Source organism: Scyliorhinus canicula, chromosome 19 (genome assembly GCF_902713615.1).
Source record: "Scyliorhinus canicula chromosome 19, sScyCan1.1, whole genome shotgun sequence".
Lineage (NCBI taxonomy): Eukaryota > Metazoa > Chordata > Chondrichthyes > Carcharhiniformes > Scyliorhinidae > Scyliorhinus > Scyliorhinus canicula.
This window is the reverse complement of record NC_052164.1, coordinates 51142407-51167512: the sequence shown is the minus strand read 5'-3', so window position 1 is coordinate 51167512 and position 25106 is coordinate 51142407. Positions and strand designations below refer to the sequence as shown.

Here is a 25106-nt window from a genome sequence, read left to right as displayed (position 1 = left end):
GAGTCAGACTAAGAGTATGGATGTCACTGGAGCTTATCATGCGAACATGATCCATATTCTTAATTTTATCAATGCTAGATTAGCAGATCCAGCATTGTGAGTGTTTTTATATTTATTGTTGGAAAATGTAGAGGAACATTGCTGTATCTACTTCACACAGTATCAGTGCAGGCATCAGAATCCTGAAGTTTGGGGAGGGGGAAGAGAGAAAGAAACAGGTAATAATAATAATCGTCATTGTCACAAGTAGGCTTACATTGCAATGAAGTTACTGTGAAAAGCCCAGATTTGTCACATTCTGGCACCTGTTCGGGTACACAGAGGGAGAATTCAGAATGTCCAAATGACCTAACAGCAGGTCTTTGGGACTAGTGGGAGGAAACCGGAGCACCTGGAGGAAACCCACGCAGGCACAGGGAGAACGTGCAGACTCTGCACAGTGACCCAGCCGGGAATGAACCTGGGACCCTGGCGCTATGAAGCCACAGTGCTAACCACTGTGCTACCGTGCTTTGAGCAAGAGATGCAAGGGAGAATGTGAGGAAAATCTCTTTTACGCAACTGGTGGTAGTGATCTGGAACCAGTTGGCCACAAGGGTGAAGGAGTCAGAGACAATGATTTTAAATAGAAATTGCATGGGCACTTTAAGAAAATGTACTTGCAGGGCAATGAGGATAGATCAGGGGATGGGACTGAGAGAAGCATGGAAATAAGCATGACATGTGATAACCTACCAGACCATGTTGCATTTTCCAATACTGATACAGCAAAGACCAATGGGAAAAAAACTGGCCAATGAAAACAACACTGACACGCTTCAGTAATTTTATTAAGAAAAAGTTAACATCTTATATATTCCATTGTAAACAAAAACATTCTACAGTTCTAAGAAAGCACTCAGCTATGCATTCATTAATGAACAGAAACTGGACAAAAATCGCACAATATAAATAGGAAAAATGCCATTCACAGGGTAAATGGACATTCAGAAATTTGAAGACTTTTTAAATTAAAGACAAATTGTTTCTTCAATATAAGATGGATGCTCCTTCCAACTTAAATGCACTTGCCTTCAAATTAGACTTTGGGGCACCAGCCAAAAGTGCTAGGACAAAGCTTCTGTGAATAGCTGAAGAAACAATGCCATACGAACATGTCCAGCTCATATAATTCAAAGGGTGCATTGTGTTTTAAAATAAAATCAAAATGTGAGGAATTTAAAAAACACACAGGATTCCTGCCTCATCTGCTATACAGCACCTGAACTAACTACTCAAAAACAATTGGCAGCTACACTCAGCTGCCCTGCAACAGGTTTAAAATGAGGGGCAGGGGGTGCACACAACACCAAACCTTAACTGTAACACTGGCGATAATGTGCAGACAGATGTCATTAAAAGAGGCAACGTGCAAGTTGAGATTTTATAGTAAAAGCTTCAGGAAGAAAGGATTTAGTTCACCAAATAAAGTGACTTGTCCCTGCAGTGTGGAACTGGACAGTTGGCTATCCATTCAATTGAGGGTTGGTGACTGGATTACAAATACAATGCAACCCACTTTCTTGTTCAAGAAGGGGGCTGCTTTATGTACAGGAAGCGGACAAATGCACAACTCCTTTTGAAATATATGACTACACCCTACCCCAGAAATGGACAGGGCACAAAAAAATAATGCTGGCAGTCTACAATAACTGAGCAACCCCATTTCCCTTCCCAAACTAGGATTTGTGCTTTATCCTTTCCAAGCAGCATGCACTAATACTTTATACACCTTATTGGAACATACATCTAGGAATACTGTCACTGCAAATAAACAAATTTAAGTTGCGCTACACAATGAACAAGTCTGGAATCTAATGACACAGAACAAAAGATCTGTGGGCATCAGTGAAACGGTCACCTTTCAAATGCAGAACTCAGAAACAGCTTACTCAGTACACAAGGTATCACCAGCAGTCACTGATGCCGATTGCCACAACTTGACAACCACAACACACCAACAGAAAGGTGGGGCCTATCAGAATGAAACCAGTGTGTTGGGCTTTAACAGCGAGTGTTTGGAGTACACAGTCAACTTTATATATGGTGACCTCAGGCATAAATCGGCTCTTGGGGGTTTTCTGCTCTCTGCTGCTGTTCGACTTCAAGCCTTGGATTACCTCCTCCCCAGCCCAAAGCCCACTTTCCCCACACTACCCGACATCAGTGGCATCAATGACCATTCCTGGAGCTGGCCCAAATGGCCATTATGAGCCCAGATAGTGAGCAGTAGCAAGGAGGGCAAGCCCAATCTCATCTTGCTGGACAATCAGACAGGAATTACAGGATAACGAACATTAGCAGGATTCCATAATTGCCCCCTCCCAATCTGCAGCATCCACACTGCCATACTGGGATCAGTTAACTGGACCAATAAAGCTTGGATCATACATATTTCATGTGGATTCATACCACACACCAGGTACCCTGCAGAGTTCTGGATTTCTTTAAACAGGAAGGTCAGTAAACAGACGGAATTAAATGCATGATGTTTCTCTTAGCCGCCTCAAATAACTAAGCAGGATGCCATTAGCACATCTGAATTAAAAACTATTGATCAAAATAGCCACGTTTGATGCCTGCAGCAAACAAGGATTAAATTAGATCAACACACTGCCCCTTCAATTTGGTAGGTAAAGGAAGCCCCATGTATATGTGCAATTAGCCAATCTCAGTCAGGACAGCAAGTTCTTCAATTGAGTCCAGTGCCATTGGATGGGTGGGAGAAAGAGAGAGTAGAGGGCAAGGAAGATTTGGTTCAAGTTGTCAGTAGTGGAGCAGCCACTATCATGAAAGTGCATGCATGAGATAGGCCTCAGTTGCAATGCCTCCTGTGGCCAAACAACCTGCTGACACATTCCAGTTAGATACCAGAGGGATATTTGTTTTTTTTTAAATATAATTTAGAGTACCCATTTATTTCCCCTCCCCAATTTGGCATGGTCAATCCACCTGACCTGAACATCTGTGCATCATAGGGATGAGACCCAGGCAGACACAGGGAGAATGTGCAAACTCCACACGGACAGTGACCCGGGGCCCGGGATCAAACCCGGGTTCTCAGCACCGTGAGTAGTGCTAACCACTGCGCCATCTTGCTGCCCGACCAGAGGGAGATATGTGCCCGACCAACTATAAGCAACACAAAAACAACAATGCGATTACGCTGGTGGGCTCCAAGTGGTGAAACGACAGATTTGATTTTATACTCCCACTTATCGACATTGCATACCTTCCCCGCAGGTGTTAGCTGCAGTTAAATGAGACCATTTCTGCTGTTCATCTGAAGAACTTTCTGACGCAGCACTTTCACTACACCCAGAAGTTATACAAACAGCCTAGAGAAGAATTCATATTTCATCCATTGATGTACACTTTCCGACTCAAATTGTTTTCGGCACCAATATTAGGCCTGAGCCTGGGGTTGTACAATTGAAAATACCCACACTCTCCACATTCAGCCCAGGCAGGCAGAGTCATAAAACAAAATCCATCCACAATTGGTCTTGACGGAATCCCAGTAAATAAACTGCACCTACAACACCACTGCCTGAAACTCTCATCTGCCCACATCATGCTTCTTAAAATCCTCGTGAATACACTGTAAAGTTGTACAAACATGGTTTCAGTCAGTGACCAACTATGATATTGTTGCCCCGACACAGAATGCAGTGTAACCCAGAAGAATCAGTGACACGACCCATCTCCTTCCTTCCAACTGCCAGGAACACACGACAGGTTCTCTAACATCGAAAACACATACTGCACAAATTATTGATTCCACACAGAAACAGTGGAATCCTAAACCAGTGTTGCAGCAGTGATCAGGATCCTATTTGCAATGCTGTGCATTAACACATGTCAGGGGACGGAGCAATCAACTGGCAATGTATGTAGATTAATAAACCCCACAAATTAAAGCCGCATTTCCAACAGCAATGGGCAAGTTATAGAATATAAGGACTCAGTGATACCACTGCCAGTGCTATTCTGTTTGGGGTTTACTGTAACTATTATTTTGTAATACTCCCATCAACATCACTGAAGGCTTAATATGATCCAAGCCATGCAGATGGGAACGCACACACACACTCAACAAGCAGGGCTCCAAAAAGAAATATTAAAAATTCAAACAGAAAGTTAACTTTATAATTATTTGAATGACTGGGGCATCATTGTAAGAATTCCACAGCTCAGTAGCACAACCGCCACAAGAGAGCTGCGTGTCATTGGCGTGAAGGATAACCTAGCCGAGGGCAATTGGTAGTGCTCTCTTGCCAGAGGGCATCTCAAGATCAACTGAACCGGTGATCTTGGTAGTTCAACTAATTGATCATCTAATGAGCCAGCAGAGGACTTCACCCTCAGCAGGGAAAGAGCCATCGTTAGAAATTCAGGGTGAGAGGGGGAATAGAGAGAGGAGCTCTGATATACAAGAACTGTGATTCTACAATATTATTAGACCAGTGATTCCCAACTACATCAGAATTGCTGCTGCCATCCCAGAGCCTATTGTCAGCTTCTTTAAAATATTGGTGCCACTGCATTAACAAAAGTACTTTCAATTAATCATCTCCTATCCCTCTTCCACCAGTGAGAGTAACCGTTCATACTTCATCCTATGCCATCCACCTCTGACCAGACACGTATGAAGTTACAAGGTTACAATCTGTACATATTCTCCCTTTTTCACAATTCATGACAATATTTAATGGAAATTTGAGAATGCAACCATTGAACTGTGCTGGTATTGACTGAAGTTAATCGGCTATATCCGAGCTATTGCATGTTATTCTGGAATGTCAGCAAGAACTCCTTCAGAACAAGAGGTACAATGAACTGTCCTCACTAATTGAGGAAAATGATGTCTGTACCTGTGCTAAGTGGGTGTTGGGTGAGAAATGTCACCACATGGCAATGTCAGGTGAATAAATAAGCAAGTTATAAACTGAATAGTGAAGGCATTACAGTCCAATCTATAGACATACAACTTTACCAAGTCTGGGTTATGACATCATGGGTACAAAATCTCCCCTTTTCAACCAATATCATAATGTGAACCCAGTCAGAATCCTGTTCTGACCAGACAACTATACATTTTCCAAAAGGGTTCATGTATAGCTCTAACCAGTACTGTGTTTCCAACTGATATCAGCAAACTCAGCACAGACCAGGGTTCTCAGCTGACACTGGGGTTGATCTTTCAGTGGTGATTTTATCCACTTGTGTCACAAGATGAACTCTGATATTTTTATTAATTTTAAAAACACATTTTCAAAGCAATCAGCTTTTTGTTGCTGGCAACAATCGCAAGCAGGTGGTATAATTTAGGAGTTTTTAAGCATATGCTGTAGGAAAAAGTCTAGTGTAAAAATACTATTTTATATTTGCAACAGAATCAGACAGATGAAGATGTGACACTATTTACAGTGGCAAGACTCATCACTAAAGATGTAGTACTTTTTAGCACCTACAACAGCAATGCACCAAGAAACATGGTAGCCCATCACACATCAACCAATTAAAAGGGTTACATGAATCAACAGGCTCACTCTCGCTCATACAAAATTTCCACTCCACTCCACTCCATTTCAAAATTGGATACTGGCAGACTACTTACAGGTCAAAGGAATGGGAGTAACATTACTCAACAAATACTGGGCCATGGTGCGAGTAGCTATTTCAACAGACACTGGGGCTAGGAGCTTCTTTTATGCACATAGTTTCACCTATATTATTCACTCTCACAACACACTGACTTTAACAACAGACTTTAACATTAACCGGTGTACTTTTAGCAAGAGTGGATTTGCATTGCAGCCTTTTAACATTTGGCTACATTTAGTCTGGTCACTTGGTAACAAAAGAATTCCAATGCACCCATTGACCAGGAAACCAGAACCTCTTACAGAGCATTGACTATGCACAAAGGCATGAAAACACAAGCTGTTAAAATACCTGGGAGCTTTACATCGAACGTCTCTGACCTCACTATTTTTCAACATGGCCTCCCTGAGTACCCACTGCTTACAAACACAAGTGGGTGCAGCAACTACTAATGAGGCACTGGAATTAGGCTAGAGTCAGGCAATTACTAAAATAAGAAAACTACCACATAGTGGAAGCACTGATAACAAAGTGCTCCCAGTCAGTTAGGATTGAGAGGGCACGGTCATTGGCTGTCAAAAGGTTCAATGAAAAAGAACTGGAATTATAAACATACCAGGGCTACTCATTGGTTTAGCACAAACCTTCACCTGGTAAATATCGGTGTCAGCAATAATAGGTATTTATAACACAGTATTATTACACAATATTCAATCACTCCAATGTGCAAAAAATTTCACAATATTTCAATTTATTAATTTAGTTTGTTCCCTTCACCGATAACACACCTATAACAGCCAAACTGTAACCATATTCTAGTGACAGCCTCCAGTGAGGCCTGTACCCCAGTATTATATTGCAACACAACTGTACCATCAGTACTGCTGCCCAGGACAATACAGTTCAAAATACAGTTAATTAACGCATACATCACGACTGAACTTTACAGTTGCATTCTGTGCCCTGGCTGTATAAGAAACCAATACAGCATGTGGTTAAAAATATGGCATTCACAATTCCAATTACAGTTCCCTCACTACCAGAACCCAGCCTGGACTCCAATCAGCTTCAAACCAGACTTAAGTGCTCTGAATTAGACATTGGTGGCCCATTCCCCATGGTGTGCTGTATGCAGCAATGCATATCTATTCCTGTTACTGATCACACAATGCCCCCTCCCCCTAAAAATCCTACAGTTGCCAACTATTTCCCTGAATTAGTACAATGTTAACTATATAAGGAGATGGGGCTGCAGGAGTCCATCAGTAAACAAAGATTTGAGCATGATCTATTTTTCACCAACTCCACCGGGACTCTCTATATTATGATTGATGATGAGAAGAGGATGACTGAGTACACGGGAAAAGAAGGCAAAGTTTCAGTTTTTTGTCACTTGCTGGGAAATAACCAAAGTTGAGCATTCTAGCCACCAATCGGAGATATCCCCAGCAAGTACTAGCTGGAAATGTAAGGTAATTCCCCTTGTCTTATCTTATGCTTTAATATCTAAAGCAGTTTTGAAGAGAACTCTGGTGTACGCACATGTGCACGCACACATTCACAGCAGGTTAGTTTTGCACCACCTACGCCAGAGGAGAAAAACGACAAGGCTGGATTACAGAACGCAAGGGTGGACAAATAAAGCACATAATAACCCAACACAGCCACGAGGGTCTAACTGCAGCTGTGTTGCGCAGGAGTGTATATTTTTATTGCTTGTCAATTGTACTCTGTCACTATGTCTTTTCAGTCCATTCCTTAAAGAAGATTATATGGTCTTTGTTCCTGCTTCACGCTACTCCATAGGTTGCAGGGTGGGTAGGACAGGATAGAGACATTAAAGTGAAATGTAGGGACAAAGCATAACAAGTCTCTATTGCCTCAAGATACACTTCCTAATGAATGGCATTTGCCATTTTTAATTAAACATCTCACCTGGGGGAATTGCCATCAATACCAAAAGATCCCTCAAACTGCTCCCCCTTGCCCTTCACCACCACTACCCGCCCCCACACCCACCCCAGAAATAGGCAGCGTAAAACACAAAGCGAGCGGGGGGAAGCAGTGAGCACGGCTCTCAGATTATGAGCCCCGTTTTAGCATAACTCACTTTGTCTCGCACAACCAGCATGAAGCCGCACTCAACAATCCAGTTAAACTGGAAATAAATGCTCCACATTTACCCTGTTTATATCATAGAAACAGACAACAACAACAGATCAATGGAGAGCCAACTGTGGGGAGGCGGTTAGATATGGAACTGTAATCCTGGATTTGAATGGACTGATTGAGATAATTTGTCAGTTTGTAGCCAAGTAAAATGATGGCTCCAATGGCCAGCAGTGCTAGCCTTAGCCATTGCACCATGCCCACTCTGCTGCCCATTCCATCTCTTCATGGTGCTCTCCATTTCCAATGATGGGTGCAACACTTCATTTACATTACAAGAGACGGAGCTGCATCTGGTGCCCAGCCTGGGAAAATGCAGAACTGAACAAAGAATAATCACATTTTGCAGGTCGTTTCCACAAGTCTTGCTCTCGGAGTCACGTTCAGGTGTTACGGCTGCCTGCACAAATTCACACTGCTCATTCAGGCAGATGAATGGGGATGGTGTTGCTGGTGCAGTCAGGGTGCATTCTCAAAAGGCACTGATCATTGCTGACTGCATCACTCAGCGTTCTCCTCACTGTCTAGATACTACAGAGAACCTTCACTTCAGACAATAAACATCACCACAAACAGATTTTACGGCTTCAAGTTGCCAGTATTCCCCAATATTAATTTTGGAAAAGACACATTCTCACCTTTCAATCAAAGAAAAAAAATACTTCCACACACCTGGTGCAAAGGATAGCTCCCAGTTGCATTGGAAGCAAAGACCCTTACTCGGGGGTACAGTAAAAATCGCCTAACTGAACTGGAGAAGAGAACGGAACTGTTCTGAAACTAGAATTACCCCAGCCGGTATTAGCCCAATTGCAAAATTTAGAGTTTTATTTACAGTGACATTTTAAAAAAGATTAATGTTGTACTACGGGATGGACATTACCAGAGGTGGGGTTAATTCATTGAATAAAACTTCTCCTTTTCCTAGCTGGTTTAAGTATTCTTTTTTTAAAAGGGGAAATGGATCAGGAATCCAAAAAAAAAGTTACTTTGAACCCAGAAAGAGCCAATTGCACTCAGTATACAATAACACAACACTGAGAATCAGCACAAGCATCCTTAACTTTAACTCATTTGCACCGCACATACATACAACAGGCCCCATCTCCCTCCCTCAACTAGTGTAAGTCAACAGGACTACACCCGTAAGATCTCAAGACAGTTATTATAGCAAATTGCTATCCAGTCAGGCTGGGTCGATGCCCATTGGACATTGTTGATTTCTCCTTCCGCTGTGTAGGCCAAGATGGGGTCTTCGATGGCACGTGGCATTTGCTGGATGTCCCAAATAAGTGCCTGATGGTCATCCGCTTTAAACAAAAACACAAGTTAGTTCAGACCAAGAGTACAAGATATCAGCCCTATCGCAATTAACAGACTATACCCAGAGTCAGACAATCCTCTAATTGAAAGTGCTTATGGACAAGTGAATAAAGCCTGCGGTTTTTCCTTCTCTGTGCAGATCAGTTTAACCTGGGGTGGAGCGCTTACTGTTTCAGGTTTCAAATAAAACACAAAGGGGACAATCAGCTTTATTTATTTTTTTAAGTGTGAAAGTGGAGTCTGTTTAAATCATCTGAATAGCCCATCATTTCTGTCCATCGGGAATGTTCCTGGACAGGGTGGCATGGTGGCATAGTGGCTAGCACTTCTGTCTCACAGTGCCGAGGAACCAGGTTCGATCGCGGCCCCAGGTCACTGTACGTGGCCCCAGGTTACTGTCTGTGTGGAGTTTGCACATTCTCCTAGTGCCTGCGTGTGTGTGTTCCCTCCAACCCAAAAGATGCGCAGGGTAGGTCAATTGGCCACGCTAAATTGCCCCTTAATTTTTTTTTAAAAAGGAATGTTCCTTGACTTCAGCCAAAAGGACAGAGGAGCTGAGCAGAGGCTAGCCGAAAGGCACAGGGAGAAACCATTGATGGAGGCCAGGTCAGGCCAGCACACCTTAAAGTGAGATTGCTAAATGCTGTCTACTGCTAAGAAACAAGAGCCTCCCAATTGTTTACATAGAATTTACAGTGCAGAAGGAGGCCATTCGGCCCATCGAGTCTGCACCGGCTCTTGGAAAGAGCACCCTACCCAAGGTTAACACCTCCACCCTATCCCCATAACCCAGTAACCCCACCCAACAATAAGGGCAATTTTGGACACTAAGGGCAATTTATCATGGCCAATCCACCTAACCTACACATCTTTGGACTGTGGGAGGAAACCGGAGTACCCGGAGGAAACCTACACACACACGGGGAGGATGTGTAGACTCCGCACAGACAGTGGCCCAAGCCGGAATCGAACCTGGGACCCTGGAGCTGTGAAGCGATTGTGCTATCCACAATGCTACTGTGCTGCCCCCAATTACTGAATGGAATTCACAAACCACTTCCAACACCCCAAACATCCGATTGAAAATAACCCCAAAACATAGAAGTTACAGTGCAGATGGCCATTCGGCCCATCGAGTCTGCACCGGCCCACTTAAGCCCTCACTTCCACCCTATCCCCATAACCCAATAACCCCTCCTGGTCACCAATCCACCTAACTTGCACGTCTTTGGACTGTGGGAGGAAACCCATGCAGACACGGGGAGAACGTGCAGACACCGCACAGACAGTGACCCAGCAGGGAATCGAACCTGGGACCCAGGTGCTGTGAAGCCACAGTGCTAATTACTTGTGCTGCCCAAAACTTAACAATTTTCGGAGGCGCTGGCAACTGCCGCTCCCTCCAACGAGGTACACCACGAGCCCGGTGGTGGCAGCTACCCTCAAAATCTGGGGGCAGTGGATGTGGCACAGGGGGGAGTTGGGGGCCTCGGTGTGGAACCCGATATGGGGAAACCATCAGTTTGTCCCGGGGAGGATAGATGGAGGGTTTGCAGGGTGACACAGAGCAGGGATAAGGAGGTTGGGGGACCTATTCGTGGATGGGAAGTTCGCGAGCCTGGGTGAGCTGGAGGAGCGGTACGGGCTCCCCCGGGAAACGCCTTTAGGTATCTACAGGTAAGGGTGTTTGTTAGGTGGCAAGTGGTGGGATTTCCACTGCTGCCGCCACGCACAGTACAGGATAGGGTGTGGGTTGGAGAGGGTAAGATTTCGGCAATATACCAGGTGATGCAGGAGGAGGAGGCAGCCTCGGTGGAGGAGCTGAAAGGTAAGTGGGAGGAGGAGCTAGGGGAGGTGATCGAGCAGGGGTCTTGGGCAGATGCCCTAGGGAGAGTCAACTCTTCCTCTTCATTGACGGACTGGACATACCAGTCGTGGGAGAGGGCAGAAAACGGGATCTGGAAGCACCACTAGCACTGGGAGAGATCATGGAGAGCATTAGCTCCATGCAGGCGGGGAAGGCGCCGGGACCCGGACGGATTCCCGGCGGACTTCTACAAAAAATTTGCGACAGCGCTGGCCCCGCACCTGCGGGAGATGTTCACAGACTCGCTAGCTAGGGGCACGTTGCCACCCACGTTAGCACAGGCCTCAATCTCGCTGATACCTAAGAAAGACAAAGACCCAACGGAATGTGGGTCATACAGACCCATATCTCTGCTGAATGCAGACGCCAAAATACTGGCCAAAATCCTAGCCAAAAGGCTAGAAGACTGTGTACCTGAGGTGGTCACAGAGGACCAGACGGGCTTTGTCAAAGGTAGACAGCTTACCGCGAACATCAGGCGCCTGCTGAACGTGATAATGACCCCCTCCGGGGAGAGAACACAAGAGGTGATCGTCTCCCTGGACGCAGAAAAGGCCTTCGACAGAGTCGAGTGGAAATACCTCATAGAGGTACTGGAGCGGTTCGGGCTTGGAACAGGGTTCACCGCTTGGGTAAAGCTCCTGTACAACGCTCCCATGGCGAGTGTACAGACCAACAATACCAACTCCCAATACTTCCAGCTGCACAGGGGCACCAGACAAGGATGCCCACTGTCCCCGCTGCTGTTTGCACTAGCAATTGAACCGCTAGCAATCGTGCTCAGGGCAGCAAAAAATTGGAGGGGGATCCGAAGGGGAGGTAGAGAGCACAGAGTCTCACTCTATGCGGATGATCTGCTCCTCTATATCTCGGACCCACAAAGCAGCATGGACGGAATCATCGCGCTCCTGAAAGAGTTTGGAGCCTTCTCGGGCTACAAACTCAACATGAGCAAAAGTGAGATCTTCCCAGTACACCCGCAAGGGGGGGGGGGGGGGGGGGGGGGGGGGGGCAGCACTAAAGGGGCTGCCGTTCAAACAAGCCCGACATAAATTCCGCTACCTGGGGATCCAAATAGCCCATGACTGGAAAGGGATCCACAAATGGAACCTCACCAGCCTGACGGAGGAAGTTAAAAAGGACCTGCAAAGATGGAACACACTCCCGCTCTCCCTCGCGGGGAGTTCAGACGATCAAAATGAACGTACTGCCCAGGTCCCTCTTCCTGTTTAGATCCATTCCGATCTACATCCCCAAGGCCTTTTTCAAAGCGCTGGACAAACTCATCATGGCGTTCGTATGGGGGGGTAAAATGCTAGGATCCCAAAGAAGGTCTTACAAAAACAAAAACCAGGGGAGGGTTAGCCCTCCCGAATCTACAATTCTACCACTGGGCAGCAACAGCCGAGCGAGTAAGGGGATGGATCCAGGAGCCAGAAGCTGAGTGGGTGCGTGCGGAGGAGGCCTCCTGCATGGGAACCTCCCTCCGGGCCCTCGCCACGGCAGCACTCCCCATCCCCACCCAAAAAACACTCCAGCAGCCCAGTGGTGACAGCCACCCTCCAATCCTGGAACCAACTGCGGCAGCAACTTGGCCTGACCAAAATGTCGAACAGGGCTCCCATCTGCAACAACCATAGGTTCACACCAGCACTGACTGACGCCACCTTCAAAAGGTGGAGGCAGGACGGGGGGACACTGACAGTCAGGGACCTATACACGGACGACAGGATCGCAACACTGGACGAACTGACAGAGAAATTTCAGCTAGCTGGGGGGAACGAGCTACGGTACCTGCAGCTCAAAAACATCCTACGAAAGGAGACAAGGACGTACCCACAACCGCCACGACAGACACTACTGGAAGACCTACTGGACGCAAGTATCCTAGAGAAAGGGAACTGTAGTGACATGTATGACCGACTGGTAGATAGGGACGACACCGTACTGGACGCAACAAGGAGGAAATGGGAGGACGACCTGGGGATGGAGATAGGGTGGGGACTCTGGAGCGAAGCACTGCATAGGGTCAACTCCACCTCCACGTGCGCAAGGCTCAGCCTGACGCAACTAAAAGTGGTACATAGAGCCCACTTAACAAGAACCCGTATGAGTAGGTTCTTCCCGGAGGTGGAAGACAGATGTGAACGGTGCCAAAGAGGCCCGGCCAACCACGCCCACATGTTCTGGTCTTGCCCCAGACTCGTGGAGTACTGGACAGCCTTCTTCGAGGTTATGTCCAAAGTGGTGGGAGTGAGGGTGGAGCCATGCCCGATAGTGGCGGTCTTCGGGGTTTCAGAACAGCCAGATCTATTCCTGGGGAGGAGGGCGGACGACCTTGCCTTTGCCTCCCTGATCGCCCGCCATAGAATCCTGTTTGGCTGGTGGTCAGCAGCACCGCCCAGAGCTGCGGACTGGCTGTCCGACCTCTCGGAATCTCTCCAAATGGAGAAAATCAAATTTGCCATCCGAGGGTCGGACGACGGCTTCCACAGAACGTGGGAGCCATTCATGCAACTGTTCCGGGACCTATTTGTGGCCAATGTACAAGAGGAAGAATAGTCGGGGGAAGGTAGCGGGAGGGGGGGGGGGGGGGCTACAGGTTCGTTACGGGGGTTCGATGGCTAGCTAAGGCCCAAAACCAAACTAAATAAACATGTTGAGGGGGGGGGGGGGGGGGGGCGCAGTTACTACTACGAAGATGCTTACCTGTAAATATGTATGTTAATTTTTGCATGTTTGTTTTTTTTTTCTCTCCTAACAATTTGTAATTTGTTCAATATAAAATATGAAAACTGAATAAAAACATTTATAAAAAAAAACTCTTCCTCTTCATGTGTAAGGCTCAGCCTCACACAGTTCAAGGTGTTGCATAGGGCACACATGACCGGGACAAGGATAAGCTGGTTTTTTGAGGGTGAGGAGAGGTGTATTAGGTGCTCAGGGAGTCCAGCAAACGACACCCATATATTCTGGAGGAATTTTGGAAGGGTGTAGCGAGGACGGTGTCAAGGGTGGTAGGGTCCAGGGTCAAACCGGGCTGGGGTTTCGCAATATTTGGGATAGCAGAGGAGCCGGGAGTGCAGGAGGCGAAAGAGGCCGGTATTCTGGCCTTTGCGTCCCTGGTAGGCTGGCGGTGGATTCTTCTTCAGTGGAGGGATGCGAGGCCCCCAAACGTTGAGGCTTGGATCAATGACATGGCGGGGTGGGGGGGGCTATTTCAGTTTTGTTTCTATATATATTGGAGGTTTTGTCTGGGTGTATATATTTGCTGTGTGTTTGGGCGGGTGTTAATTTATTATTTTTGTTACTGAGTTTCCCTTACATTTTTTGCACTTTATATTTTTGTTGTTGATATTTTGTGAAAACTTCAATATAAATTTTTTATTTTTTTTTAAGCTTAACAATTTTCAAAACAGATTCAAACCCAACCTAGACTGATGAGCGAAACAAATTAGGTGCATCGTCTCAGGGTCAATAGAGTAAACACAATATAATTAAGTTCAGGATATAAACTGACCAGGAGGGCAAATAGTATTAAATTATGGTAGCTGATGAGGCTAATGGGCAACTTTGGAATGGTAACAAAATGGAACTAACAATGAATTGAAATATAAAGTTGGCAAACAAGACAGTAAATAATGGGAATGCTTCCAACCGTTCATGATTAGGCTGATGAGTAGACTAGTTTCCAAGAAGTAAAGGGCGCAGCAAAACCTCAAGATCCTTATTTTAAACAGAATTTCTCAACTCAACTTTGAATTAAAAAAGGATAAGCAGCAGGTTGGCTCTCGTGGGTAATGGTGGCACGTGACCCTGAGACGATGCACCTAATTTGTTTAGCTCATCTGTCTCGGCTGGATTTGAACCTGTGTTGAAAATTGTTACGTTTTTGGGATTTCTTTCAATCGGGGGTTTGGGGTGCTGGAAATGGTTTATGAATTCCATTCAGTAATTGGGAGGCTCTTGTTTCTTAGCAGGGACGCTTGTGAGAACCTGCCATCAACCCAATCTCCATTTTCGCACTCACTCACCACCACACACCAACACATGCACACAACCACCTACATACACTGACCGTCTCACACTCTGGTCATTTTTATTACTTTATTTATAGCTTAAATATTTATTGCTAGGAGATAGATAAGATAGATAAGATAGATAGATAGAGAGATAGAGAAATACAGCACAGAACAGGCCCTTTGGCCCACCATGTTGTGCCAAACTTTTGTCCTAGGTTAATCATAGATCATAGAATTTTGGACACTAAAGGCAATTTATCATGGCCAATCCACCCAACCTGCACATCTTTGGACTGTGGGAGGAAACCGGAGCACCCAGAGGAAACCCACGCACACTCGGGGAGGATGTGCAGACTCGACACAGACAGTGACCCAAGCCGAAATCGAACCTGGGACCCTGGAGCTGTGAAGCAATTGTGCTATCCACAATGCTGCTGTGCTGCCCTTAAGAACAAATTAATCTACACTCCATTATTCTACCATAATCCATGTACCTATCCAATAGCCGCTTGAAGGTCCCTAACGTTTCCGACTCAACTAGTTCCACAGGCAGTGCATTCCATGACCCCACTACTCTCTGGGTAAAGAACCTACCTCTGACATCCCCACCTATATCTTCCACCATTTACCTTAAATTTATGTCCCCTTGTAATGGTTTGTTCCACCCAGGGAAAAAGTCTCTTGACTGTCTACTCTATCTATTCCCTTGATCATCTTATAAACCTCTATCAAGTCGCCCCTCATCCTTCTCCGTTCTAATGATAAAAGGCCTAGCACCCTCAACCTTTCCTCGTAAGACCTACTCTCCATTCCAGCCAACATCCTGGTAAGTCTCCTTTGCACCTTTTCCAAAGCTTCCACATCCTTCCTAAAATGAGGTGACCAGAACTGCACACATGTGGCCTTAATAAGGTTTTGTACAGCTGCATCATCACCCCACAGCTCTTAAATTCAATCCCTCTGCTAATGAACGTTAGCACACCATAGGCCTTCTTCACAGCTGTATCCACTTGAGTGGCAACTTTCAAAGATCTATGAACATAGACCCCAAGATCCCTCTGCTCCTCTACATTTCCAAGAACCCGACCGTTAACCCGGTATTCCGCATTCATATTTGTCCTTCCAAAATGGACAACCTCACACTTGTCAGGGTTAAACTCCATCTGCCACTTCTCAGCCCAGCTCTGCATCCTATCTATGTCTCTTTGCAGCCGACAACAGCCCTCCTCACTATCCACAACTCCACCAATCTTCGTATCATCCGCAAATTTACTGACCCACCCTTCAACTCCCTCATCCAAGTCATTAATTCATTAGGACCCAGAACTGATCCCTGCGGTACGCCACTGGTAACTGGGCTCCAGGCTGAATATTTGCCATCCACCACCACTCTTTGACTTCTATCGGTTAGCCAGTTCGTTATCCAACTGGCCAAATTTCCCACTATCCCATGCCTCCTCACTTTCTGCATAAGCCTACCAGGGGGAACCTTATCAAATGCCTTACTAAAATCCATGTACACTACATCCACTGCTTTACCTTCATCCATATGCTTGGTCACCTCCTCAAATAATTCAATAAGACTTGTAAGGCAAGACCTACCTCGCACAAATCCGTGCTGACTATCTCTAATCAAGCAGTGTCTTTCCAGATGCTCAGAAATCCTATCCCTCAGTAACCCTTTCCATTACTTTGCCTACCACCGAAGTAAGACTAACTGGCCTGTAATTCCCAGGGTTATCCCTATTCCCTTTTTTGAACAGGGGCACAACATTCGCCACTCTCCAATCCCCTGGTACCACCCCTGTTGACAGTGAGGATGAAAAGATCATTGCCAACGGCTCTGCAATTTCATTTCTTGCTTCCCATAGAATCCTTGGATATATCCCGTCAGGCCCGGGGGACTTGTCTATCCTCAAGTTTTTCAAAATGACCAACACATCTTCCTTCCTAACAAGTATCTCCTCGAGCTTACCAGTCTGTTTCACACTGTCCTCTCCAACAATATGGCCCCTCTCGTTTGTAAATACTGAAGAAATCATTGCTGTACTTTTTTTCAGCAATAGTTTTTTTCTTTAAAACCTCAACTTATTGGAAATTCAGTTTTTTGTTGTGCCAGACCTTTTCTTTCTGAGGAGGCAGGTGGCGCAGTGGTTAGCACTGCTACCACACGCCACCGAGGACTGGAGTTAAATCCCAACCCCGGGTCACTGTCCGTATGGAGATTGCACATTCTCCCGTGTCTGCGGGGGTCTCACCCCTACAACCGTGCAGGAAAGGTGGATTGGCCACGCTAAATTGCCCCTTAATTGGAAAAAAAAATAGAATTGGGCACTCTAAATTTTTTTTTTTTAATTTTCTTTCTGAAATTTGATCATTGGCCCTTCAAGTGAGAAAAATATTGAAATGGGCTGCCCCCCGCCAACTGAGCAGATTGGCTGGATGAGCCTGCATTAGTGCGTGCTGGAAAAAAATTGATGCTGAGAAAGGGAGAGATACATCCTGGGAAGAGAGCAGAAAAGAACTGCAGTACGTGCTAAAACATGAAAAAGCAAAAGAAGAGCAAAGATTTGTGTTCAGATACACAAGTTGCTAAAACTGTAAAAAGAGATCCAGAATCCCAGGTTTTATAAATAGGAGCACAGAATATGAGAGAGCGAGAGATAATGGTAAACTCACACAAATGACTGGATTGTCGAGTGGCCAGTTTTGGGCATACCTACGACAGATGTTAAGACCACATATAGGGTACAAAAGGATTAACTTGTACATTTTTCAGGGCTGAGATTTTTGGTTTAAAAAAACAAGAGAAATTGTAATGCTGTAACAAGGGAGGTTAAAAGGAGATCTGATTGACACCTTCAAAATAATGAGGTTTTGAGGATTTAAATCGGGATCATACCTTTTGACATCCAAGGTGAATCACTAATTAGAGGACAATACATTTCAGTCCTTAGCAAAATAACAAAGGAAGGCAAGTGAAGGGCTGTGAGGACATGGAATACCCAAATAGAAACAGAAGAGGGCCAGAAAAAAAGGGAATTTGATAAGTTCTATGTTCTATAAGTATCTGGGGAAAAATAATCCTGCAAAAATTCTACCAAACTAGGAAATTATTCAGGGAATTTCAATCTCAGTCCTAGTTGACATGCGCCCACATTTCTGCAGTAATTTCACTCAGACCCACGGGTCTAATCTGATAGGAAATGTCGCACACTGGCAATGGAAGTGCCCTTCTACAGTTTGAGCAGTGTTGCTGAATGGAGGGAACTTTATTTTGCATTTAGCCAACAATGTACCTCAGCTGTTTGTTGCTGGAATGGAAACAGTTCTATTCTCAGCACTGCTCAACACAAAATCCTCACAAATTAGTTTAGAAAAAAAAAACTAGTCCCATACATTCAGAATACTTCACTGGTGGGAGCCACACGGTTTTATCTATTCCACCAGAGGTGATTGGGTAATCCTGTCTCAGTATTTGACTCTCTGCTCTGTATCTCAAGGTGACAGCTTTCGCTCAGGACTGGAACAAACTGGCCAAGTGTATGGTTCTTACCTGCAGTGCAGATGTGACAGGATGAGTGCGGAGCCCAAGCAATGCCATTCACACATGCTCGGTGATTGTTTAGCCGGGCCACGGGAGTGCAGGGCACACGAACATCGAGAATAACCACCTACAAAGGAGAGGCTCATAGTTTTAGCTCATCATAGACTGATGGAAAAGAGTAATTAGCAACAGCAAGGTAACAACGATGTAGGGTCTACGAAGCAAAATTAATGCCTCACTGGAATCCGAAAGTAAACTAACCCCCCCCCCCCCACCATGAAATACTGGATTTTTTTTTAATGAGGTAACAAAGAAAGTCAAGCTAAGATATATATGGACTTCTTAAAGCATTTGGTTATGTTCCACATTGCCCTCACTTTAGCTGAAGGGCAATGTGCATACAAAGTTATCCGAGTGACAGGAAACAAAAGTAGTGGTAAATGGTTATTTTTCAGACAAGAGTATTGTGCAGTGGGGTTTCCCAGGGGTCAGTGCTAGGACAACTGCCTTCTGTGCTATGACCTAGGCTTGGGTGCACAAGGCACAATTTCAAAATTTGCTCATGCCAAACTTACGATGCAGCAAACAATAAGGATGATCCAATTGACTACAACAGGCGGTAGATAGGACAGTAGTATGAGATGATGCATTTTGAAAGAAGGGTAGACAGTAGTCGAGATCTGCCCATGGACAGATACAAATATACTTTCTTCTCGTCTCAGCCTTGCGCTTTCCGTATTCAGTTGTGTGTCAGATGCCCCCATTTTCAATTTCAATGAGCAATCTGACTCAGGAGAAGAGTACACGAGATGGCTTTCTGTTGTCTTCCTCACATGTGCCTAATATAAACAACAAGTTTTCTTCCTGAAGGATGTTTTCCCCTGTACGAAGCCATTGTCTCGAGGTTTTAGCTCTTCCGCCATCGCCACTGAAAATTTGCTGTTGGCCTGGGTTCATAGGCCTGAGCACAAGACTCTTACTTTGCCACGGTTTGACTCACAAAAAGACCAGGGACAACTAGCCCCCCCGGGTATCAAATGACCCCTGTATCTTGAGAAAGAATAAGGAGACAAAATAATTTGGACTTAATCGCACAATTGTAAAGACTATGCGGAGGCAGAGGAACCTGGGTGTTCACATGCACAGATCTTTGAAGCTGGCAGGATTTATGGAGAAAGTAGTTTGCAGCACATGGAGTCTTGGGCTTCATACAGAGGCATTTAGTCCAGTTCTGGTCACCACGCTCGAGGGAAAATGTTAGAGCCTCTGTCAGCATGCAGAGAAGATTGACCAGAATGAGAGATTTTAGCTACAAGCTTGGATTGGAACAGCTGGGGTTGCTCTCCTTGGAGTAAAGCAGATTGAGGGGAGATTTGATAGCGTACAAAATTACAAAAGGTTTAGAGAAGGTAAGACAAAAACTGGTCCCATTATCTGATCATACAAGGCTTAAGGGGCCACAGATTTAAGGTTTTTAGACAAGAGATGTAGTCCTTTTTTTTTGTTTCCAAAAAACATGGTAATGACCTGGAACACATGGCCTACGAGAGTGGTGGAAGAGATGATCAGCAATTTCAACAACAGAAAATAGTTCGGCACATGAGAGAAATAAACTCACTTCAGGAATCGGGGTAGGAGCATGGTACTGATTGGATTCCTCCAGCAAATGAACCAAATGATCACCTTCTGTGCTACAATGCTTCTATGACTTGATAAGAATGATGAGGCACTAGTATCTTCAGAGGTAATGAGCAGCACTCTTTTCTTCATTTTGTTTCCTGCCTCCTAATGAAAAGTGTCAGGGAATGCATCAACTGGTCTCAGTTGGGAGCAGTACAGTGGTTAGCACTGCTGCCTCACAGCACAGAGGACTCGAGTTCAATCCTGGGTCACTGCCCCGTGTTGGGTTTACACATTGTCCCAGTGTCTGCATGGGTCTCACGTCCAGAACCCAATAAAATGTGCAGGGTAGGTGAATTGGCCAGATTAAATTGTACCTTAATTGGGAAAAAAACATTAGGTACTCTACAATTTAAAAAATAAACTGCTCCCAGTGTTCCCCGGATAGAGTGGGAGATAAAAAGTAGCACTAATGGTTAAATAATCAATTCCAGTTGTGAGAATGGATAATATATTAAACGGGTCAACAAATGAGGCTTCATGGGTTGAGCTTAGAAGTAAGAAAGGGGACTTCCGGTGGCGGATATGAAGGAGTAGGTCGCATATTTGGTGGCTCCCGCTCGGGTCGGATCTTTGGACCTTTTCCCCCAATTTCTTGTCGGGTTTGATTCGGTAAATTGATGGCGGAGGCAATTGTGAAGTCAATTCCTCCATCAGTGCATGGAGAGGCGGACCAGAAGTGCTCGCAAAGGAAGAAACAGGCAAACAGAGAAGGCTTGGGCTGAAGCGGGAAAAAGCATGGCGGGCGACCGGGGTCCTGGCTTGACGACCGAGCAGTCAACGGAACAGCTGATGCAGTTCATTCAGGAGGGCTTCGCCAAGCAGAAACAGGAATGCTTGGACCCGATTAAGGAATCGATTACGTGGCTGGAACTTAGATTGGATGCTCAAGACCGGGCGATCCAGAAAGTGGAAAAGGCGCTGAATGAGCAGGAGGACATGCATCAAGCTGTGGCGGAGTTGGAGGTGGGGATGCTGAGAGACCAGCAGAAAAGACTCCTGGAGAAGGTGGAGAACCTAGAGAATAGGTCCCGCCGGCAGAACTTGAGAATCGTTGGTCTTCCGGGGGGGGTCCGAAGGAACGGACGCTGGGACAGACATAGCAGGCATGTTCGAGAAGTTACTGGGGGATGGGACGTTCTCCTGACCCTTGGAGATGGACAGGGCTCACAGAGCCCTCCCGAGGAAGTCGCGTGCGGAGGGCCCCTGCCCACCCCCCACCCTCCCCGAGTGCGGAGGTGGCCAGGAGGAGAGCAGTGTTCAACCAGATAAAGTCGGCCCTTTTCAAGCAAAAGGTTAAGTTTGGACTGCTGTATCCGGCCCGTGTTTGGGTCACGTAAGAGGAGCGACATTTTTATTTTGAGTCGTCCGAGGAAGCAATGGATTTCGTGAGAAGGAAAGGACTGGTGGCGGACTGAAGTCTTTGAACTTTGCTGCAGCGGTCATGTTAAAAAAAAGTTTCTTGTTTTTCAGACGCTATTTGTAATGCCTTCTGTATTGATCTGGGGCTTGTTGCAGTATTCGGCCATCGCGATTTTGGATCACGCCCCGCACTGGGTGGAGCTGGAGTTAGGGGAAGAGAGGGGCCAGCGCCCGCTGTGGCGCAAGGACGTGGGATTGTTGACGGATGAGGAGGTCTGTGGGCGGATCCGGGGGTGCATACAGAGGTACATGGAGGCCAATGAAAATGGGGAGGTCTTGGTGAGTGTGTTCTGGGAGGCGCTGAAGGCGGTGGTTAGAGGGGAGCTCATCTCCTTCAGGGCTCCCAGAGAAAAAAGGAGAGGAGGAAGAGGGATAGATTGGTCGGAGAGATACTTAGGGTGGATAGGAGATATGTGGAATCCCCCAAGGAGGGGCTGCTCAAGGAGCGCCGGAGCCTCCAAACAGAATTTGACTTGCTGACTACGGGGAAAAGCTGTGGCCCAGTGGAGGAAGGTGCAAGGAGCAGCGTATGAATATGGGGAGAAGGCGAGTCAAATGCTAGCGCATCAGCTGCAGAGGAAGGAGGCGGCTAGAGAAATTGGGGGAATCAGGGACAAGGGAGGGAATATGGTGCAGAGTCCAGCCAAAATAAATGAGGTCTTTAGGGACTTCAATGGGAACTTGTACAAATCAGAGGAGGAGGAGCAGGTAGACGGTTTGGGGGCCCCGATCGGGATGGAGGAGCTGGTTAAGGGGTTGGGGAGTATGCAGGCGGGCAAGGCCCCGGGACCAGATGGGTTCCCGATTTAATTCTATAGGAAGTTCTCGGAACTGTTGTTTCTGTTGCTGTTGAGAACTTTTAACGAGGCGAGGGAAAAGGGAACTCTTCCCCTGACGATGTTGCGGGCTCTGATCTTGCTTATTCTCAAGCGGGACAAAGACTCGCTGCAATGTGGCTCATACAGGCTGATTTCACTCCTCAATATGGATGCCAAGTTGTTGGCGAAGGTCCTGGCCACTAGGATTGAGGATTATGTCTCGGGAGTGATACATGAGGATCAGACGGGATTTGTGAAGGGTAGACAGCTGAATGCAAATGTCCGGAGGCTCCTGAATGTGATTATGATGCTCTCGGAGGTGTGGGACTTCCTACGGAGGCAGGTCTCAACCTTCCCGCTCCTACCGCCAAGGGGGATAGAGCACAGGTAGTTTCCAGAATGTGGGTGGGAGAAGGGAGGGTTTCTGACATTTACAAGGAACTCAGAGAAGATGCAGACCGAGGACTACCGGTGGCGGCTATGAGGGAGTAAGTCGCGCATTTTGGTGGCTCTCGCTCCGGTCAGACTTTAAGACCTTTTCCCCCCAACTTTTTTGAACTGTTGAGTGCTGGAGTGAAAAACAATAGCACTCTAGATCTGAATCCATACAGAGTTGTATGGACTTAAGGAGCAGAAGGGAGTGCAGAAGAGAGCTAAAACAGGCGAAGAAGTGGCTGAACAAAGGTGGTGTGGAAGCTCAAGTGGGACGAAAGATGGCCGATGAATGGACCACGGAACGGACGGTCCAAACAGCACTGGACAACATGCTGAAGATCATGAAAGAGAGCTTCGCAGCACTGAAGCGGGATAATTTGGAACCGCTCCAGAAAGCAGTGGAGCGACTGGACCAGAGGCTGGACGCTCAGGGTAAGGTGGTCCAGGCACTAGAGAAGACAGTGGAAGAGCAGGTGGATTTCCAAACGGTAGCGGACGTGGAAATTAGAAAGTTGAAGGAGCAACAATCAAGGCTGATGGACAGGCTGGAGGACCTGGAAAACAGGTCTCGCTGACAGAATCTGAGAATCACTGGGTTCCCGGAGGGGGCCGAGGGATTGGATGCCACGGCATATGTGGCAGACATGCTGCAGCAGCTGGTGGGGAATGATTTCTTCCCATGTCCGCTGGAGCTGGACAGGGCACACAGAGTGCAGGCGAGGCAGCTGCGAGGGGGAGGCCCCCCCCGGGCGAAAGTCGTCAGGTTCCATAGGTTTGTGGACAAGGAGCGGGTTCTACAGTGGGCCAAGAGCACGAAGAGTTGCTCATGGAACAGTGTCCTGCGCATCTACCAGGATCTGAGCCAGGAGGTGGCCAGAAGGAGGGCAGCCTACAGACAAATTAAAGAGATCCTGTTTAAAAAGGTCAGTTCGGGCTACTTTTCCCGGCGCGGCTTTGGGTCACACACCAGGAACAGCAACATTACTTTGACAACCCGGAGGAAGCGATGGACTTTGCTAAGGGGCATGGACTGGTGCCGAACTGAGGACCCATGAACTCAAGTTAGAGCGTATTAAGGGATGTTTGCATTTGTTCGCAGATTGCCCTTCGTGTTAGCAATGTCGTCCGGCATGCTCTTTTACTTAAAATTGGGGGTGTTCGTGTGCTGTGTTTGCCTGTTTGAAAGTTTTAAAGTTAAAGCCAAAGTTATAGTTAAATTTTAAGTTATTGGGTGCTGGGGGGCTGTTCGGGTTCTTTTTGCTATTTTTCTGGGAATGTTGGTAGCACCCACCTCATTACACAGTTTGAATTGCACTATTGTGGGGCAAGCTTTGTTCTTTGTTTTCTCTCTGTTTCGGTCCCAGAGCGATTGCTCAAACAGGACTGTTCTGTTCTGGGGAGGTGGTGTTGATGGGCAGAGGGGGGGGGGACAATAGGTGGGAGACATGGTGGCGCCGGAGTTGAGAGCCACCAGGCTAGCTACTTTGAGCTAGTCAACGGGGGCAGGGTGCCCTCCAACCAGGCTGATCACGTGGAATGTTAGAGGATGAAACGGGCCGGTCAAGATGACACGTGCCGTGTGTTTGCGCACTTACGGGCTCTGAAGGCGGATGTAATGTTGCTGCAGGAGACACATTTGAAAGTGGCGGACCAGATTAGATTACGGAAGGGCTGGGTTAGCCAGGTCTTACATTTGGGGCTGGACGCTAAGACCAGAGGGGTCGCGATCATGATTAACAAACGGGTTAAATTTGAGGCAGACAGCACAGTTGCGGATGGGGGTGGTAGATTTCTCATGGTCCGGTGCAAGCTTAGAACATAGAACAGTACAGCACAAAACAGGCCCTTCGGTCCTCAATGTTGTGCCGAGCCATGATCACCCTACTCAAACCCACGTATCCACCCTATACCCGTAACCCAACAACCCCCCCAACCTTACTTTTATTAGGACACTACGGGCAATTTAGCATGGCCAATCCACCTAACCCGCACATCTTTGGACTGTGGGAGGAAACCGGAGCACCCGGAGGAAACCCACGCACACAGGGGGAGGACGTGCAGACTCCACACAGTGACCCAGCCGGGAATCGAACCTGGGACCCTGGAGCTGTGAAGCATTTATGCTAACCACCATGCTACCCTGCTGCCCCTCGAGCTTGAGGGGGGGGGAAGGTTGG

At 46.6% G+C, this 25106-nt stretch overlaps 1 protein-coding gene across 1 annotated transcript in view; it reads right to left on the bottom strand.

Moving 5' to 3' along the window:
* Positions 1-812: 812 nt before the first annotated feature.
* dcaf7 (ddb1 and cul4 associated factor 7) overlaps positions 813-25106 on the bottom strand; it is a 62298-nt gene continuing 38004 nt past the window's right edge. The window contains exons 5-6 of the mRNA XM_038779582.1: positions 18584-18701; positions 813-9125 (exon numbers count right to left, since the gene is read on the bottom strand). Of these exons, the coding sequence (XP_038635510.1) occupies positions 8953-9125; positions 18584-18701 (291 nt within the window). The 3' untranslated portion in view covers positions 813-8952. The remainder of the gene's footprint in view (positions 9126-18583; positions 18702-25106) is intronic.